At 36.4% G+C, this 14,470-nt stretch overlaps 1 protein-coding gene across 5 annotated transcripts in view; it reads left to right on the plus strand.

Moving 5' to 3' along the window:
• The window catches only part of PLCE1 (phospholipase C epsilon 1), a 149,919-nt gene that overhangs the window by 108,615 nt on the left and 26,834 nt on the right, over positions 1-14,470 (plus strand). For 4 of the 5 annotated variants that reach the window (XM_048310526.1, XM_048310527.1, XM_048310525.1 and 1 more), the window contains exons 6-14: positions 565-823; positions 1,506-1,714; positions 5,936-6,602; positions 7,132-7,314; positions 8,166-8,283; positions 8,665-8,818; positions 12,007-12,129; positions 12,214-12,350; positions 13,278-13,516. In XM_048310526.1, coding sequence (XP_048166483.1) covers positions 565-823; positions 1,506-1,714; positions 5,936-6,602; positions 7,132-7,314; positions 8,166-8,283; positions 8,665-8,818; positions 12,007-12,129; positions 12,214-12,350; positions 13,278-13,516 — 2,089 coding nt within the window. The remainder of the gene's footprint in view (positions 1-564; positions 824-1,505; positions 1,715-5,935; positions 6,603-7,131; positions 7,315-8,165; positions 8,284-8,664; positions 8,819-12,006; positions 12,130-12,213; positions 12,351-13,277; positions 13,517-14,470) is intronic. The other variant, XM_048310528.1, reaches the window with a different exon arrangement.

A 14,470-nucleotide genomic window follows, 5' to 3' on the forward strand; every position in this document is an offset into this window, starting at 1 on the left:
TCTTTCCGGCTACAGCTCCGCACTGGAGCTGGAACATGGTCCTGACGTCCTTATTTCTGTGAAAATAAATAATTTATTTTGTGAGCAAACTGGGGAGGAAATCAATGTAAATTTTTAAAAATAAATTTAATTTTATTAAAACCCCCCAACTTCAGCTAGTTTTATGGATTGTTCATAATAAAGCTGAAGGAATTTGTAAGAAACACTCTGGTTTATCTTTATGCTGTTTCCTTAATCTTTTCTTATTTCTTTCTGGGCCCTTAGAAATTTTAGGCAATGGCACAATAAAAATGTTAGAAAGCCTGTTGGTATGTTTTATACAGCTGGGCTTTTATTAAAATGTGAAATACTACTCCAGTAGATCAGACTGCTAGTTTTTAATTTTTAGTTCTGTTCTTTGATAATTCAAGGGAGGGAATTTTTATAAAAATAATGGCCTTGATTTCATGCATTCATTTCTGAGCAATGATAATTTCCTCTATTACAGATATGCTGCAGGTGTTGAACTTGAAGGTAAATTGTTCCATTTTTTTAAATAAATGTGGTGATCTCCTCTTGCAATAGGTCAAGAAAAGTGTTAAAAATGTGGCAATTTATGGACCAGTCTGATATTGAAACCATGCGAAGTCTGAAGGATGCTATGGCACAACATGAGTCATCATCTGAATACAGGAAAGTGGTCAACCGGGCACTCAATATTCCAGGCTGTAAAGTTGTTCCTTTCTGTGGTGTATTTTTAAAAGAGCTCTGTGAAGTTTTGGATGGAGCATCAAGCCTCATCAGTCTCTGTCCGCGGTATAACTCCCAGGATGAAACATTAGAGGTAAATGAGATGAATATTCTAAGTTGTTATGTTCTTAGCCAGTGCTTTATTTTATATAATCTTACACAAAAGCATCATCTAATTAAAGTTTTCTAAACCAGACTGTTACTAGATTTGTCAGTTACATGGACCTCAATTTAATTTCCAGAGATACTTAGAAATTTAGATTTGGTTGTTTCTACCTAGTTCAATATCAGAGTACTGAGAAATTAGCATTAGGAGCAAAGGATCATATTTATACTTTGGATTAAGTAAGTATATAAACCCTGAAATGTGTAATTATTTTCTGCTAAGTACTCTGACCTTCCACTTAATTCACTGGGAATTGGAAGTTTTCAGTTCCTTAAAAACAGAATTTAGAAGCTCATCAGGTCAAGCTTCTCTATGGAAAGAAACAATTCTCTTGAGTTTTATTATTTTGGTTTGAAAAGAAAAATGCCCCTGTTAGATGAAAAGTTAAAGACTGAGGTTTTTTAAAAGTTTTCAGGAGTTACTTTAACTTGTGTTACTAGATTTATGAAATGATTTGGTCTGTTTTGGGTTGCAAGTAGGCACAAAATCTCTTGGGAAGCAAGTAGGAAATATGCACTAAATAATCTTAATAGTAAAAATTTCTACAGTGAGAAGTAGATGACACAATGTTCTATTTATACCTATACTAATCTTTTAGATATCTATATAGTTTGTTTCAGATTACAGTGGACAAGACAATTTCTTACAACGAGTAGGCCAAGATGGTTTAAATAATCCAGAGAAAGAATCAACAACAAACAATATCTTTCAAACTATTCGGAGCTGCAATCGCAGTTTGGAGTCTGAAGAGGGTGAAGACAATGTTAGTGAAGGGAGCAATTCAAGGAAAAACTCCTTGAAGGAAAAAAACCGGTACCAGTAGGTCTCATTTTATTTTCTATCATCAAATGTATATTTCATGGTTTTAATATTTGATTTTCTTTTACCAAGGCTTGCTTTTAGAAATAAGAGCAACTTTAACATCTTCCCTTGTATTTATCCACTTCCAATTCAGAACTTTTCTCCCCTGATACTCAACTACTTGGAAAGTCTCTGTATAGCTATATTTTCCCTCATGATGTAATTACTTCCTCTCACGATAAGGGTAGATCCTTTTTGTCTTACACAGAGAGCTTTAAAAATCCACAGTTACAATTACAATTTTGATCTCTAGTGACAGGAATAGCACCAGGACATATTTGTTATCAGAGCTCAGAACATTATATTCTGCATGCTCAGGGAGTGTTCTGGCCCCTCCAAAATAAAGATTATTTATTATCCTTCAAAAGACTTCTTCTTTTAAGGACATGTTAGTTTGAGGGGTTTAAATTTTGTCCAGAAAACATTCATGTGTGAGTACACATTTTGAATTTTTAGGTTGCTATAGTCCTGCTATTTTGCAAAGAAGTTTACTTCATTGTGCCCTGTGTAAAAATAGCCCAGTGTTCAGTAATCTGATTTCACTTTGAAGACCACTTTTGAAGACTGTACTAGTCACCAACAGGAAAGACAGTAAATGCAAAGTTTAAGACATTGCATGATATTCTAGAGTGTTGCTTTGCAATTAAGTCACATTGCAAAGCTCATGTAGAGATAGGTGGGTCAGGTCAGCTTTCAGCTGAGTAACTGTGTTAGACTAACTTCAAATTAAGTAACAGAACTGTACTGCTCTGAGGTGAAGCACTGTAAAATTATGTGAGGGCTTGCATAAAAAAACATGCTTAAGTCACTGCTTGATTTATTTTATTGATAAGGTGTGTCAGAAATATCAATATGTTCAGAACTATCCAACTTATTTCAGCTACTTAAACATTAAATCTAATAAGTGCCTGAGAGGCAACTACTATCTTCCTGTTGAAAATGCATTTATTTCATTAACATATAATTCTAAATTTCATTTCAAATAAATAATCATTATTTCCTGAAAGAATGGTTTCTAATAGAATTATTCACATCTGGCTTTAGTTGCTTCTGGGAAGTGGAGCAGTAGATTAAGCCAAGAAAGACAGACCCACTTCTCTGCCCATTTATGTTATCTCTTACTTCAGTCCAAATACTTTCTTCCAGGAATTACTTTTTGTTAATAAATATGCTTTAAAATCAACTTGCAAATCACAGTTCAAATGGTGAATAAGCTAGGCATATAAACATTTCACTTGGATGAACAAAATAGAAATTAAATGGAGTTCCTTTCTTTATGTGTTTATGAAATAATTTTTGTTAATTTACTTATTTATGCTTTATATGTAAATAGAATCTGGGAAGTTCTGCTCTAAAATAAAGTAGGAATTCAGTTTTTTAAAAAACCCAGTGTGAATCTGAAATGAAAATTTAGGATTTGAATGGACAAAACTGCGGATCGGTAGTTAAAGCTATGTTTCCTGGTTCAGGCTACTAACTACTCAGTTATGAGTATCTGTACTTCTGATGCAGTAAATACTGATTTTAACAGTATAATACTTGTAGGAGAATACTTCTGAAAGTACTGATTTAACTCAAGTATCTCATAGGCTTTGGAAATTCCTTATTCACTTGCCGTGACTTTCCTGGGCATGCAGAAAGATGGGTGAGGTACAGGAGCAAATGGCAACAGAGGCATGTTCTGTTGTGCTCGTAAGCAGGCTGTGTTTGGTTTATTTTTATGAACAGCTAAAAAGTTCTAAGGAAGAAATTTAGTCCTCTTTGTTGTGAGACGTGTCATATTTGCATACAGTGTTATAAAATCCAAATTATATCATAATTATGCATTATCTGATAATTGTAATGTTGTGGTCATAAAGGCAGAAAAATACACTGCATAACATGTTTCTCATTACTTTATAATTACAAGAAAGATTTTCAATTAGTTTTTCTTTTGATGATTTGGATCAGTATTGTGGAACATGAATGCACCAAAGCTGGTAGGTTAATTTGATTTGAAGAAAATGAAAGGCATCTAATAGAATCAATGGGCAGTGGATATAATTACTTTCCTAGTTGCGTTAGCAAATAAGCTCTATCACTCTGTAGTCAGTGACCCATCTCATTGCCCTGGATTTCTGTACATGCCAGATAAATATCAAACATTAATCTTTCTTAGAATTCAATTTCGACAATTAATAATTTTTTTTAAAAAAAGGTAGGCAGGAAAATGAAAAAAAAAAACAAACCAAGTTTGAAATACAGTTTTTATGGAATTGTTAATTACTGAGTGACCTATGAAGATACTGCTGACTTTGAGTCATTGCTTTATTAGCCTGATCTTGTCATCACTTTTAAGCCTTTCCAATGACACTAAATAGCATATAAAATAATAAAGGAAAACCTCCCATTTTTTTTTCTTTTTGTGTACCTTGCAATTTTCTCCTCTAAAACTGCAATCTGTGTCACTGTTTCCTTTATCTTTTCATTTCGTTGCCTCTCAGTGCAGCACGTGTAAAGAAAGCCCCTGGTGCACCCCAGGCTCTGTAAGTGCTCTCAGTAATTGACAGTGGTGTGGCTTTTGGCAGCTCATGTCAGAGGCTCCATTTCTGTGTATGGTTATGTGTGTGTGTGCTTGGCTTACCTGCTTCCTGTATGTTTTAATCTGCAGCATGCAACACATGTGAAACAAGGCATAAACAAAGCTCTGCCATCTCTGCTATAATAGACTCCTCCAGCCATGCACATCTACTCTCAGAATACATTTTATAGCATTTTTACAGAGACTTGTTTGATTGTTTTGAGGGCATAGGGGAGAAGGAGCTGCTTCAGTTGTTTCTTTAATTTTAAAATGTTTGTTGTGTATAATACAGGTAAATATTTCTATTTACATGTGTCTGGTAAGACTCTAGTAAGGCAATTTATACCAACTCAGTTATCATGCTTGACCGTTATTTTTAGGAATATTTCTTAAATAAATAGAGCTATAGTTAAGACTGCAGTTATTCTGCCAGGGCCCCTCACCACAAGCAATAAATCCTCAGCTTATTTGTCCCTTTTTTATAAATTTGGTGAAGAGATAGAGATCTCACCAATAAATGAATTTGTAGAGGAATCATTAGAATTGCTGTATGGAATAAGGGAAAAATTCAGGTTAATTTGTCATCCAGGTAGGGAAGAGTTTTAGGGAAAGCTGATGGTCACTGGGGGAGATGGTGTATGTGACTTGGAAACACAAGTCATCTTTGGCTTGGTTGGTAGGAGAGGGGCAGGAACTGGGAGTGCTGTGGTGATAGGAAGGGGAAGCACGGAGGTATTAGGATAAGATGTCTTGAAGAATATGTAGAGGAAGATGGTTTGGATTTTATTGGCCGGATATCCTTAAGAAAATATGCTTCATTATTTCTGTTGTACACAGAACAGTTTGTCCTTTTTTATGTTCACTGAAGTATCCAAATATTGAACATTTGTACATTCATACATGTTAGAAGCTTCTGCAGGGAAGGCATTTTATTTAAACTACCTCATCTACTAGCTCAGTATTGTTGCTCTGTATCTACTGTTTCTAACTTTGGCAAAATATTTCAGAAGTTCTGGTTGCTGCATACAAGTTTTATGTTAATATTTTCCTTAAGTAAAATAAAATTTCTGATGGAAAGTATCTGATAAAATTCTCGCTGCATTCTTAGGAGGAAGGTATGTATTTTAACCACAGTTTTGCTAGTGTTGGTCAGAGTATTATATAATGTGAAAGGTCTGCACATTAAATCAGTAATAGAATAGAGATTAGAAGTCCTGTCTGAAATCCACTACATCCTGCTAACATCTTCCACATATGGTACTTGATATTTCAACTGAAGCAATCTTACACAGTGTATTTAAAAACTGGAATCACTTGGCTTTAAGAACCAATCAGACACCTCTTATTATTAATGCAAAGTTTGGAAACTTCTAGGAAAATATAATCATATTGTTTCAGGAGTTATAATTAATTCTAGCAGCATCTATTAATTAATGCAAAATTGCAATAACATAAATTGTAATACTTCAAAAACTACACAAGTTCCTGTAAGTCCCAATTATACAGTGATGATAGTAGTTCATTTATTTAAACTACAGCAGAAAAAATATTAATAAAGCATAGCATAAATCAGCACATGTATTACTAAATATAATTCTCTCATCTTTGCTCATATGCAGATTTCTCATTGGAGATCTTTCAGATTCTGAAAGTGACATATTTGAGCAGTTGAAGGAATGGGACACAAATTCAGTGGAAGAGCAGCAAAAGGCTTTCTGCCATGGGATAGAACTCATTCCCTGGTACGTGCTGTCCATCAGGGCTGACGTCCATCAGTTCATGCAACAAGGGGCGACCGTCATTCATTATGACCAGGAGACACATCTCTCAGCTCGTTGCTTTCTTCAGCTCCAGCCTGACAATAGTACTTTGACTTGGACAAAACCCACAACAGTTTGCCCTGCAAATGCCAAGGTAAAACTGAGTGTGCTGGGTAATACCGCTGAGCTTGGTAAATACCAATTTCTTGGTAATACTGGACTGGTGGAAGGTTTTTTGGACTTGTTTTCAGCCAAGGCTGTATATATGGGACACTTGGGCATTGATATGCACACTGTGTGTGTTCAAAATAAACTTTGCAATATGTCCCTTGAAGAAAATGGTATAACACTACTTTATGGACTTCAGACTACTGATAATAAGTTGCTGCACTTTGTTGCTCCAAAATACACTGCCAGAATGCTGTATGATGGATTGCTGGAATTGACTAAAGCTGTAAGAAAAATGAGGAGATTCCCTGATCAAAGACTACAGTGGCTACGGAAACAGTATGTCAGCCTTTACCAGGTAAAACATGCTGTGATTCTCTATAAAAAAGTTCAAAGATATCAACAACTTAATGTAATGCAACTAGTTTCTATCATAAGTAAGATTAGATTAATAAATCTCCAACTTTGTAACATGGCTTAAGCAGTAAGATCTGATTCTCCACACAAGGTTATGTCAAATCTTGTAAGTTTTCAATACACTGAGGTTAAATTTTTTTTTCTTATGAAGCTCTTCATATGTTTGGAGTTTTAGCCTGATCTCATCTTCACTTTTAAGCTTTTCCAATTACAGTAAACAACGTAAGTATTTTATTAAAGAAAAAAGCAATGACAGTACTTGAAAAGGGCACCAAAATACTGAGTGATAATAGTTAGGGCCAAAAACATCTCCAAAGCAGCAAACAAAATAGCCCTGGGGAATTCACTCAATAATCAAAAATTGCCTCCTCTTGATGTTTCTTTCATTGGTTCCTCAGAGTAGTCTATATTATTGCTTAAAAAAGGTGTCCTTATTCTCCTTGTTTTGTTAACGCTGAGAATCTTTGTAGGAGGATGGAAGATTTGAAGGCCCAACCTTGGCTCAGGCTGTTGAGCTGTTCGGAGGCAGACGATGGAGTGCAAGAAACACAGGCACGGGATCTCTCGCCAAAAGCACCGAGAAGCCCAATGTACAGAGAAACAACACTCTGGGAATCAGCACAGCTAAGAAAAAGAAGAAAGTACTCATCAGGGTAGAATATTTTGTTATTCATGTGGTTTTTTTCCTTCTTTCAGTTACTGTGTAGCTGTGTTCTGAACCAGAGAAAAGAAGTTAGATGATAGTTTTAAAACTGTTTATTGTAGTTTCAAGTTTGGGGATTATGGTTTTCCAATAGTTTGTGTTTCTTTTCTCATGCTTGCAGCATTGTTAGGACATGTAGGTGCTGGGGCTAGCAGAAGGGGACAGAATCTTCTTGCAACCTTTAGGTGCTACCTCAGCATAAAGGTAAAAATATTGGTGGTAATAAAAATCTTAACATGCAAAGGGATGTCTGGAGGTTGGTGTAATTTTTTTTAATCCTTTTTGTTTTCATGTTTCGAAAAACACTACCACAGTTATTCCACCTCTGATTAGCACCCACTTTTATCTCATGTGGGTGACAGAAACATGACCTAGTCTGGAGTCTCCTCTCTTTTCCTAGAGAAAACTGCTTTAAACTTAGACAGGAGAGAAGAAAATGCAGGACTAGCACCTCTATGCTACCCACATTTTCTAGCGGGCAGGTAGAAAGATTCTCAGATGAAAAGGTCCATCCTCTTTAGGGCTCCAGTGCACCAGTAAAATAGTGTAAAACCAGCTGCAACATTTTAGAGAAGCACAATCATTGTCATCTTCTGTGTGATGTCAAACTGAGGTAACACCTAATGGTCCCACGCTTGACTATGTATCTGTTTAAGTTGTCTCTTTTCTACTGGTATTGGCCTTACAATACCTGTTTTGTAAGGAATAGGTGATTTATATCATGGCTTCATTACAGATTGTACAGATAAGAAATGGAAATAGTGGGTTTGGGATGCTTATTATGGTGCTCATTATTTCTAGGGTGAAAGTGGAGAGGCCACTGATGATGAAATGGCAACTCGAAAGGCAAAAAGCTGTAAGGAATATCGTAATAGAAGTGGTTCAGATCCTCAAGATATTGATGAACAAGAAGAACCAGGTAAATATATTGCTTCAGTACTTTAAAGTCCATCAGGGTTTTGCTGAAAGTCTTTTTATGCAGACATTTTTTATAGTGTTAAACTTATAAACCTACTTTTGCAGTTGAAACTCCAAATGCTGTGAACTTTGAAATTCATTTCTGCAGTTGTTCATGATTGTTCTTTAACTTAGTTTCAGTAGCTTTCCATTTCTATTCAGATAAAATGCATTTTTAAGTGTTGTTCAATATGTACTTTTTTGACTGTTTTGGGACAAATCTAGAATCCTGTTAGTGTCTTACTATATGTTTTAATGAAATATCCTATAGGTCTTCTGGACAAAAGCATTTTTATTGGGACAGATGTTGTAATTGCGATGAAAACTTTTGTTTTCTCCTTAGATCAAAATATTATTATTAACTCTTCTCCATCTAACAACCTGCCATCAAGAAGAGCTCACTCTCTGACAGCATCTGGATCTCCCAGTTTAGGAGCTACATCACCAGCAAGACCAGTCTCCTCTCCTGTAATATCATCAAGCAAAAGTCAGTCTAGGTAAGGACAGAATCAATGCTTTGATTTAAAAAGAAAAGAAGCTACTATTACTTACTTACCATCAAATGTGGGGTTTGTGCCAAACTGGCAAAATTTGACAAAAACAGCTCCAGAAATGTCATTAGCCTTTTTGTAGACATCTAAAACACATTGTAGAACAGCACAAAACATTTAAGCTGAAATGCCATGAATCTGAGGATGGCTTTGTAGCAGGTCCCTGTGCGGCACGCTTCAGTTTATGTCTGTTACAGAAGCAGATTGGAATGCTGTTCCAAAACTACACAAATAAGGAGCTTAACTCTTTCTCCAGATCTTCTCCAAAACATAGTTCTAGGCACCTTCTGTATAGTAAAAATCAACAGAAATGTTATAGATGTGTGAACTGAAGTTCTGAGATTTCTCAGCATAAATAATTTCTACCTGGGGGAGTAATAACTTTTGCTGACATTCCTGGTGATGACTGCAGTACTGTCTTGGGAATTGGAGGAACAGATTTGGAATCTTCCTCTTACAGGCCTCTTTTTCTTGAACATTCATCCTTTTTGTGTCACTTAGGGGGTGTTAAAGGTTATGCTGTTGCAATGTGTGCAGTAACAGTGCATTGTTTTATTAATGCTGTAAATACTAATGGTGATGGTTGTAGTAATTACAGTATTAACAATATAATGTAACAATGATAATATGTCAGGGATGTGGACAGTACTTCATGACATACAAGAGGACAGCCTCAACAGAGGCTTTCCAGTGCCTTTCAGAGAAGGAATGCTGAAATATCGTTATGAATATGAATCTTCGGGGTTCCAGGACAGCAACAGTAAACAGTGGAAGAGATTACTGCTGCTGGTAGAACATTATTTTTGAAGAGTTGTGTCTTGTGCAATGGTTTCTGTTGTGTATTTCTCGGGGATCATATGTATACTAAAAATAGTTGGATTTGGCAACAGGTATGAGTAGTAGAGCCACCTGTGAACATAAGTGGTTGGCTTAACACTGGTTTGTGAGGCTCTGTGTTCTTCTTGTTTTTCACTGTCATTCACAAACTTGTATTTGTCTTGGTAAGCAATTATTCTTTTATTTTTTTGCAAGGATGAGAACAGCTTTCTTTTACATTGAACTGAAGAAATACTGCTTTTCTATCTCTGGAAAATGCTTCCGTGTTTTGCAAATCTTCTTTTTGCTTTTATGCCAAAATAGTTGTTGTCTCTAAATGAGATTAAAAGGCTCAATGGAGAACTCGCATTCCCTGGGAAAGGACAGCTAATGTTCCTTTAAATCCTCTCAGAACTGCATGGATCTCTTTGTAGCTAAGCACCGTGGACCTCCCCCAGTTATCACAGGTTTTCCCTGGAAAAGTTGTCTGGCACCTCCTCAGCATTGCTTTGCAGAGAAATCCCAAATTTGCTATGACCCTTCTTGCTAGAACTTGTTCAGGATGTAGCTTATGGCTGTTTCATATGTCCAGAAGAAGTCTTCCTCAGAACAGATTTACATGTTTTACCCATTATCGTGACCCAGTTTTCATGAGCCATTAATAAATTTGGAGCACTGGAGAGTTTTATTCTGAACACAGGTAGCTTGCACCTGCTTCTGTCATTCCTTCAAAGCAGATGGGCATCCGACAAATTTCCACGTTCCTTGGAAATCTAGTGCCACTTGTAAGGTGGAGGAAGCAGGAGAATGGTTGATAAGGCCACTGGAACACAGAGCACAGGACATGGAAAACTAGAGATGGGGGCTTTTTTGGGAAGAGAGAATAAACCTCCTCTCTCATTAACTATTTACAGGTGTAATCCAGACTGCTACTAGTTGCAGTTTTGGTTGTTGGTGATGATGGGGTTTTCTTGGGGGTTTGGGGCTACTTTTTTGAAAACTTTTTGTTTGTATTATTTCCCACTACTCTGGAAGATAATCTTATTGATCAGATAGGATGAAATGCTGAGCATTTTCTTCTGCTCTTGGTCTCCCATTTGGTACTCTGCAGTTCCAGTCTGTTTTCTGGAGTCTAGAGACTTTCCTCATCATGGTTTATTTTTCCTCTCTGATAAAAATGCTAGGAATTATTTTAGCTAAAAAAAGTTATATGCAGTATGTCTCAGTACTTGCCATAGTGATGTCAAACAAATCGAACATTATCAACTAAAATAGATGGTATTTTTTAATACTTTTAAATCACATTGTGTTTCCAATTGCATGCATCCATCTCATGCCAGGAGTAAACTCAGGAATCTGGTCCAGCATATTTATGTAAGAAGTCACCTGATTGCAGGCAAGTCTTTAGGAACACTGGACAACAAGCTGGTCCTGTTTTGCCATCACAGCTGTTGGAACTATTTGTATTGAACCTGATGGCAAAATTAATAGATTAATGGATCTCTATATTTGAACATTACAGAGCAATAAAATCTGACACATGGTCTGATATTTTGAAGGAAATACTGTCACTTCTGCAGTTAGTTATGGTTTAAACTAGATAGTTCTTGATATTTGTGTTGTTTGCTTAGTTCCTGCCCTTTTCAGGATGCTGGTGCTGGCAGATCCCATTCCTGTAATGTGTGTTCATTGGTGTTTAGGCCCAGGAAGGGGCTCAAGAGCTCAGCCCCTCATTGCAAGTTACTACATGTTGTTCACTAAGGACTTGTTCATACTGCTCAAGTCAGGGTCTAACTGTATTTACCAGTGTAAATCCTCTAGTAGCCTAAAGATTTTGGGTTGTGACTTTTGGAAATGTGCTGGTTCTACTTCAAAAGCCTTTTTCAGCTACACAACTTAGATTAATGATTGCAGTTACTGAACAATCTATTTTATTATTTCATCTTCAATGAACCTTATACGCAGCCTGCATTTCAAGAATACTGGCATTGTTTTCTTTAAAGGGAAAATAAGTGCTTTCATTTGTGCTATGTGCATCAGGCCTTTTTCCACATGAAAGTTTTAAATTGCATGATATGCATTATTCATTCTGGTAAAGTTTTCAGTTGTCTTGAAGGAAAAAAATAGCTCCTATAAAGCAAGACGGTAAAAACCATCATAATGCATCTTATGAGATAGTGCTTAATTTGCTTCTTCCAGATTTTGTTAGCAAATGCATTAAGGAGAACACAAATAAACTGTTAATACAGTAATGCATAATATTTCAATTAAGTAGAGGTTTAATATAACCAAACTACAGCAGTCTTTTTTGGATTTAGCACCTGGAGCAGCAGTAGCTGGCATGGCCGCGTCAAAGGAGGAATGAAGGGATTTCAGAACTTCATGGTGTCTGATAGTAACATGACTTTTGTGGAATTTGTAGAGCTCTTCAAATCTTTCAGGTAAAAGATTTTTTTTTCTATGCTAATTTCATTCATCCAAGTTTATAAAAGAGCAAAAATTGAACTTCTCTGCTCTTTTTGCAGTGTCCGTAGCCGCAAGGATCTGAAAGACCTTTTTGATGTTTATGCTGTGCCTTGCAACCGGTCTGGCTTAGAGCCTACTCCACTTTATACTAATTTGAAGATTGATGAAAATAGCAGTGGATTCCAGCCTGATTTAGGTTTGTTAAAGAGAAAAATGCAGCTGTTAGACTGCTGAGCAAGTTCAGTTATTGGCGTTAAAAAAATGCATCTAAGTCAGTCTCATTATCAGTTATAAGTTTAAGTCAGGGGCTGCTGCCATGCCTCCACTAATACCTAGTTAGCAGAGTTTAAGACAAAAATGAAGTGAAGGAAAAGTATTCCAGCTTTCCACTAGACAGATATATTTGTAACTGGTAATAGCAGAAGAATAAAGCTTGTTGCTGAATGGCTGAGCCCAGGGATCTGTAGGATCAGGGATCAGGTTGCAGGAGCCCTGGAAGGGCTAAAACACTGTGCAAATATAGGGAGGAGAAATGAGGAGGCTGTACCCTGTGTCCCCTTTGGCTGTTTTTTCTTATCTAGTTTCCGTGGATCTGCTTTATGTGGGATAAGGGGGAAGGAAGCCTCTGTCCCCTTTTACAATTCTCAGTCACCATAATCTAAGTCTGGGACTTTGGCCACATGTAAAGAAAACAGTCTTTCTGCCAAGCAGCTTGTGGGGAGGGTGTAGAGCAATTGGCACAGGAGACTGGAAGAAGATAAAAGGTGATTGAACAGGAAGGGTATGGGGTTGCGCACAGTGAAGGAAAGGCTTTGAGGCTGTACATGGTGGTGAGAGGGAGCAGGAGAGTCCTGGGCGTGTGAGAGGCTGTGGATCCATGTTAAAGGTTCCAGGATTTTGTTCAGAGTCATTGGACACCTGTAGTCCACTCACATGCATGCTTAATGTTCTCTCTTCTATTAGTGGATAGAAACAAGATGGTTTTGTTCTGATCGACTGTGTCAGTGCTAAAACACTCAGTGAAATACTTGTGTGTATTGTACACTACATTATATTCTATATGGGATATATAATACACATAATTATTTAGCTTATATTTTTATTTCCTCATTTTTCTTTTAAGATTTGTTGACTAGAAATGTTTCAGACCTTGGTTTGTTCATTAAGAGCCGGCAGCAGCTATCAGACAACCAGAGGCAAATATCTGATGCTATTGCTGCTGCCAGCATCGTAACCAATGGTACGGGAGTTGAAAGCACATCGCTGGGAGTATTTGGAGTAGGAATCCAGCAGCTGAATGACTTCCTAGTGAATTGTCAAGGAGAACACTGCACCTATGATGAAATCCTCAGTATTATCCAGGTCTGCAATACAAATATCTTTCCTTTCTACTAGAATTTGTGGTACTTCCATGTTGCCCATTAACATTGTATGCTGTTCAGAATAGCATCTGTGTGGGCATCTCCTTTCACAATGATATTGTCTCTGCAGTTTACTTGAATTTAAAATTTAATACTATCTTTATTTTGGGCTAGAAAATTGTATGGATGTCCATAAATATATCCATTTTTAAAAAACGCAAATAAATAGTTCTATTAGCTATGTGTACTTTAGCAGGGAAGGGATGTCACTAGCTAGGAAAAGTGTTTGTGACAGTTCATTTATTTCTCCTTGTCTGTGACCACATTTGATTGAGCATAACCCTGCTTTGGAACTTTAAAAAGCACCATTTACACGTATTTTTATTTTATTGTAAAAAAAATTTCCAGAGGAAACATGGACATTTTATTCCCTTGTGTACAATGGCTGATGATTTTAGAAAGTGTGTAGAAAAATTTTTATTCCTCGAAACATGCATGATTAATGTACTCCAAAACTAAGCACCCATTTAGCAGTTAACAAAGGCTAAAAACTATATATAACTATCAACATGTGAGACAGAATTGCAAAGTTTGAAAGACAGAAATTCTAAAGAAACTTCAAGTTGGAATACCACAAATCTTGTTAACTTGAGATGGTGGTATGTTGTATTTAAGCATAATAGATGGGAGTAGGACACCTGATCACAAATCTTTCTTAATTTCAACTTAATTGCCATCTCAGCTTTGAACAGGAGGTTGGATTACACAATCTCCCAACATCCTTTTCAACCTAAATGATTCTTTGATTTATGATTATGACTTTAGTATGTTTGTTTAGTGATTTGTAAAACACAATTTGCAGGCACCTGATTATTTTATCCACAAAACATGGTTTTACATACTAACTGTTCAGTGCTATGAGCAGACTACATATAAAAACATGACATAGACGTAT

Source organism: Corvus hawaiiensis, chromosome 8, assembly GCF_020740725.1.
Source record: "Corvus hawaiiensis isolate bCorHaw1 chromosome 8, bCorHaw1.pri.cur, whole genome shotgun sequence".
Classification (NCBI taxonomy): Eukaryota; Metazoa; Chordata; class Aves; order Passeriformes; family Corvidae; genus Corvus; species Corvus hawaiiensis.